This window comes from Salminus brasiliensis, chromosome 12, assembly GCF_030463535.1.
Source record: "Salminus brasiliensis chromosome 12, fSalBra1.hap2, whole genome shotgun sequence".
In the NCBI taxonomy this organism is placed as follows: Eukaryota; Metazoa; Chordata; class Actinopteri; order Characiformes; family Bryconidae; genus Salminus; species Salminus brasiliensis.
Window position 1 is genome coordinate 23,815,764 of NC_132889.1, and position 6,495 is coordinate 23,822,258.

Sequence of the window (6,495 nt, forward strand, 5' to 3'; positions counted from 1 at the left end):
TGTTCCCAGTGATTCTGGTTAGGCTCTGGACCAGGAAGAAGATAGATGGGTGGGGTTTTTGGTGAAGACTTCCTTTAGGTCCCATCAGTTTAAATTGCAATGTGGGGACAATGTGGGGTTCCCGCTACATCCCAACTCAATAAAATAAATCAAAATGAACAACATTAAATAGACACACTGTTACAAAGTTCAGAACACTGTTAATAAGTTACCTTTAATATAAGTCTTAAGTAATACCTAGGCTGTATAAGACCTTGTAAAATGTGGAATGTGGACTTCAGCAGGCACTTTTACTCGTCCTAGATGGCCATGATCATATAAAGGCCTGGTGTTGCTTAGTTAGGGGACTGATCTCAGATCGGTTCACACTGTTTTTATTATTATTATTATTATTATTATTATTATTATTATTATTATGGTCACAAAACTTATTCTATAAAAACCTATTCTAGATAAAAATCATACGGAGCCCCTGAAGTATCAGGACACTTAATATTTAAAGTCATAAATCGAAGGAAAGTTTTACATCTCTAAACATTACTTTTAGGGGCTCCATAGCATCCCTGCTAAGGAGGTGGTTTGTAAAATACAGACCCAGATGATTATTTCTAATATCACTACAATTTCTTTCAGTTATGAAAAAATATATATATATAGCTATTCAAGGCAGTTCGCAAATGCTAGGTACTAATTATCGTGACCTTGAACGGCTCTATTATTATTTTATGACAGAAAATGAGGTGTCAGAGATAAATGCAGGGTAGCTGAGGCTTTTATTGCCTTTATTACAGTGGCCGGTGACTCCCGTTGGATGAAATTGGCCTCTAATTAAAATGAACATATATATATATATATATATATATATATATATATATATATATATATATAGTTATTATAGTTATATATATATATATATATATATATATATATATATATATATATATATATAGTTATTTATATATATATATATATATATATATATATATATATATATATATATATATATATATAGTTCAGAAAGAAAGGGAGCAGATTAGGCATTTTACTTTGAGGACAGAAAAGCAGAAAACGTAGCTATAGCTAGCTAACATCAGGCGAGGTCTACATAGGAACCCAATATCTCGTCCTCTGTTGTCACACACTAAACTGACCCCCATAATGGGAAGAGTGCTTTCTGCCGATAGGGGTCTACGCTAGTCGGTGGAGGTTTTAAATAATTGCATTTTTAAAGTTACTGTTTGATGGCGGTTTGAATAGTATACGGCGTCGTGGTCGTCTGAAGGATGTCATAAGGGCGTTTAGGATATTTGGTCTCGTTTATTAATATCGCTGCTACAACACGCAAGAATTTGATGAGGGCGGGCAGCTGCGGTCCCGGCTGGTTGGGATAGCAAGTTTCTCGGCAGAAGACCGAGTTGAATCTTCCCGTTTGTATGAAAGTTAATTGCTAACTAGTTGAATTATGTCAACGTCGTCTTTGGACAAAGAACTGCAAGAGCGGTTAAGAGAGGCAAGTGCCATTGGAGACATTGACGAAGTGCGGACTCTAGTCGAGAGCGGAGTCAACATCAACTCTCAGAACGAGATCAACGGATGGTACGTGGTAAAATGGCTGTTCTTTGTCTTTTAAAATGATGGTTTTAAATAGTTTGATCTGCTTTAGTAGACACGCCAGGCTACGCCGTTAGCCTATACTGTCTTTATACAGGAAATACAATAAAGTCTCCGCTCCACCCCGGTACTAGCAGGCTAGCTCGCTGGCTAGCTCTGAGCTGTAGTCCCGAGTCCTGTCTGACTGTGGAGGCATGTGAGCCTTGGACGCTAGCAATAGACACAGCTTTCGGTTATCCAATTAACCAGCTTGCCAACTTTTACTTAATTCCATGTTATATAACTAAACGGTGCACAGGCTTTATTTTCTCCAATGGTTGTTTGCGGTGTTGTTGTTGTTGTTGTGAAAGAAGCGTAAGACATAAATGTCTATTTTATCCAGCTAGCTAATTATCTACCAAAGCTTTGCTTCAGTGTTTAAGGTCTTTTTAATTTACAACACCTCTACTACACCTTTTCTGTTAAAACCTAGGACGTGCTTGCACTGGGCCTGCAAGAGGAACCACAAACACATAGTGGCGTACCTCCTGAACTCTGGAGCTGACAAAGAAATCCTCACTGCAAAAGATGAATTAGCTGTCCAGTTAACATCTAAACCTGAAATCAGAAGACTGCTTGGAGGTATGTATACAGCTCAAAATGTCAGCCTCTTTGGATGCGTATTACTGCAGAGATTTTTTGGTGTTTTGCTTTAGTCAACGCATTTCATCGGTGTTTAAATCTCTCCAGTGGAAGAGGAGGATGTGCCTGAGGTGAAAGAGCCAGAGCTGCCAATCATTCCGAACTATCTCTCCAACCCACCCTTCCTGTACGGCAAGATGGATAAGGAGGAGCTGGGTCTAGCGCGGCATGTTTCTCAGAATGGCACCGGCGACCATTCAGAGGATGTAGACTCTGAGCCAGCCACTCTCTCCCCCACACAAGAGCAGCAGCAACCACCCCAGAGCCTGTATGCCGACACTCAGAGCCAGCAAGCGGTTTCCTACATTTCTGTGGTGGAGCAGAACGGCATTGTGTCAAGCCCGGTGGTTAACGGGCCCCTGTCCATGGAGGTGTCGCCTGAGGCACACCACAGCAACCACAGTGAATACACTCACAGTCACACAATTTCTCAGAACGGGCCCGTTTGCCCTCCACTATCCACGTCAGGTGCGGGCACGAGCCAGGCACCCGTCTCCAACCCCACAGTTACCCGACAGCAATCTCTGCCCCAGCAGCTGAACTGCTCACAGCCGGGGGGCTCCATGCCTGCCTTCCAGCCCTTCTTCTTCACCGGCACCTTTCCAGTCAACGTGCAGGGTATGTGAAATGTTTAGGTTATGTTTATGTTTAACAACCCTCTGTTCTAAGTGGATAATGTGCTAGTGCTGTTGTTATTTACTGATGATAAATTTTCATTTGCTCTGTCCTGCTCCCATCCACTCCTCCATCAGAACTGGTCCTGAAGGTGCGTATACAGAACCCTCATGCCAGAGAAAATGATTTTATTGAAGTGGAGCTAGACCGCCAGGAATTGACATACCGGGCACTGCTGCGCGTCTGCTGTCGTGAGCTGGACATTAGTGCTGAACATGTGGAGAAGATTCGCAAGCTTCCCAACACCATGCTTAGAAAGGTATATATTTTTTATATGTAGTTCAGTAGATTCATACAGATTCAAATACAGGTGTGAAAGGCTCAACCCTTAGTATGGTGTTTTCCCCCCTAACCAGGTTGTTACACTCCTTAGTTTTTAGTTGGTAATTGCTGAGGTCAGCAAAAAAAAAATGAGACAGGCCTAATTAGGTTACCCTGTAATTGAGATGTCATTCCACGTTTGTTAATTGGGACAACTCAAAAGTATGTCTGTGTCAAAGAGTAATACAAAAGTCCAAAGGCAGAAGTGGCTTTTACCACACAGTTAATTGGTGTTTACTGTCCCGCTGTAGCTGGAATGAAGCATTGAAGACCAATGCACTACTTCCTATAAATAGCTCTTGTTTACTATGAATCTCATGAATGTCTGTGTACTGCAAAGCACTCATGGAATCCAGATAGGCCAGACCAGTAAGCAGTAAGACATTATCAGTGTTCACATGACAGACTGCTTTGTAGTAGGACAGTAATCATGCCAGACCTCTGATGGAATGTCTTGTTTGAGTTGTACAGCTAAAAGTCTTCCTTTTTTGTACTTTGTTGACATGGTAGGACAAAGATGTGGCTCGGCTACAGGACTTCCAGGAGCTGGAAGTTGTGTTGGAGAAGGCAGAGGGGTTGTCTCTGTTCTCTGGTGGCCCAGGAGGGCTGACCGATAGGCCCTGCTACAACATGAAAGCATCCAGGCTGACTTACTAGCTCCCTTCTACAGATCCAGAACGACATGGACTGATTCTCTCCCCACCTGGGATTCTAGCCCTAAAAGCCTAATTACTAGCTGGTTTTGTTCTTAAAAGTGAAAGATGCCATTCTTCTGTTATTGTCCTATACATGCCGACCCCCCCAAAAATAGACTTTGTCCATGCATGGTCCCTGGAGCCATTCAAGTAACTGTGTGAGGGGTTCCACTGTAAAATAGTTAGTTTGATGTCAGAAACGTGTTTGAGCAGGAGTCTTTTATGGATTATGAGATCATTATGCTGCAGACATTATTCTTTGAATATTTAAATTCGCCTTGTGTGCCAATGGGCCGCAAAAAAAAAAAATATCAAAACTGTTACCTCCCCTGCTTTTGGACTATGTTGAATATTGAGATCTGGCTAATTGCTGTGTTGGCTCATCAGGCCACTGTGTGGTTTTAGCACAGCTTACATAAATAGGCAGACCTGACCTGTACCAGCACTTCTCGTTAGAGGATTTTAGTCACCACATCAACATGAATATTCACTTCCCTCCCACTAGGGGCGGATTTACCTTAGTGTTTGCGCTGGGAAAAAGCATTGCAATTTGTTTGAATGGGAAAGTGCATAGTTGCATGTTTCCATTATACAAGTACAAGCTCAAAAGAAGGGTATATTTGTGTATGCTTGCCAGATTATTCCCCGTGCACCTGGGGGTGGGGAAAAAAGCCAAAAACTAGTAGAATTCTTGGGCAGAACTGTTGGTATCCTCGTCATTTTGTAAGAAGGCATAATGTCCATTGTTCCTTTTTGAATAATGTAGCAGTTTCTTTTTTTGTTATGGTGAAATACAAGCTCAAGAAGATAGGATAATAAATATGAGCTTCCATGAACATTATCTCCCCAAAATTTAGTGAAATTAGTTACATTTAGTATAATAAGTGGGGTAACAATGCTATGTTTAATATATTTGCCTGGATACACTTGTAGGCTCTGTTTTTATTTGAATTGGACCCAGAATTCATATGTTGGTTGGATTTTTAATTTTGCAGCGGTACCGTTTAAGACAATTCTGTGAAGGTTTATACTGCTCTTTTAGTTCTACACAAATTTTGCAGCAGTTTTTGTCATTGTTTCACAATCGCACCTTTTGTTTGTGTGCACAAATTGTTGTGCAGATTATGAACAAATGAAGAGTTTCATTCCAAAAGCCATCTTTGTACTACACACAGATTGCAATGAAAAATGCATTTTACACAATAGAGAACATTTGACATTTGAATTACTATCATGTAGCACAGACATTTCTAGTGCGTAATTCTCACCTCCAAAATCCCATTTAACTGAGAAGCAATTTGATTAATTTAATGCATTGTGGAATCAAACCCTTCATATATAAATTGGGGTTCATAACTGTTCACAGCTTTACTGCTTATAGTGTGAAGACAGATTCTGAGTTGTTTGTATGTTTTACAGTAAGACTGTTCTTTTTAACACACTACATTCAAAATTTGTCTTAATTTTTTTTCTTTTAAATTTTCTAATATAATTCTCTGTACTTGATTAATAATGCAGAAACTATCATCCGTACCCCTCTTCCCCTTCACACACAGTGTATTGCTGTATACTATAGATAGTTTTATACGGTCTACATAACAAAATTGCTTATAGTCTATAGTTTTGTGGGTTTTTTTGTATTTTATTTATTTAGAAAAAAACTTCTTTTGTAAATTAGCATTTTTTTCTTTTCTTTTTTTTTTTCTTCTTAGCCGGACTCATATTGGAGGGAGAGATGAAGTACACTACAGCTGAACCGAGACCAAGCAGTTTTTTTCATCTGTCTGTCTATCTGCTGTTTTTGAAACAGAAAGACGGTGCATGGTCAGAAGAATTGATTTGATTGTTTAGCAGCATTCTTTAAAGTGTTGATGGGGATTGGCTGCTTTTCCACTGTTGATTTTTCACAAGGAGCTTGGCTGGACAGTGAAAAGTATTGGACTGGAAATGGACTGTTGTGAACTAGACACTCTTAACAGTGTACTAACTGGTCATGTCTTTGAAGATGAATACAGTTTGACTTATCCTATGCACCCAGACTCCAATATTGTATCTGTTTTGAGTTTTGCATTCAATATTATTCAACCCCCACTGCAAATTAGGTCTATTGGCCAGATTTACAAACTTCAGCTCTTTGCAATAAACCAATCAAACAAGAACCAATCTCAATACAACTAATATAACAAGTGTTTTCTCCAAATTAGTTACTAAATGCCAGTTTTAATGACTACTGCAATCTTGGAATTATTATTATTATTCAACCCCTTTAGGACAAGAATGTTTAGTACTTAGGAGAGCACCTTTGCCCATTCCTTATGGCCAGTGGCCTCCAGTCCACTAATATTAACTTGTTTGCATGCTGCAACTGCCTTCTTCAAATCCTACCTAAAATTTCAGGCAAGCCCACTTTTCATGTGATTTTGGGTCAGTAGAGGTGTACGGGCATGGAAACCTTCAGCATTTTATATGCGCCTTACTGTGCAAACTGAAGCCTCAGTACTTGCAGCCAAGT

At 39.9% G+C, this 6,495-nt stretch overlaps 1 protein-coding gene across 1 annotated transcript; it reads left to right on the top strand.

Moving 5' to 3' along the window:
- The first annotated feature begins 1,160 nt into the window (after nucleotides 1-1,160).
- Nucleotides 1,161-6,220, top strand: ankrd40 (ankyrin repeat domain 40). The gene is made up of 5 exons (XM_072693409.1): nucleotides 1,161-1,596; nucleotides 2,084-2,232; nucleotides 2,341-2,910; nucleotides 3,045-3,226; nucleotides 3,799-6,220. The coding sequence occupies exons 1-5, from the start codon at nucleotides 1,463-1,465 to the stop codon at nucleotides 3,943-3,945; spliced, it is 1,182 nt and encodes a 393-aa protein (XP_072549510.1). The 5' UTR covers nucleotides 1,161-1,462; the 3' UTR covers nucleotides 3,946-6,220.
- The last annotated feature ends 275 nt before the right edge of the window (nucleotides 6,221-6,495 follow it).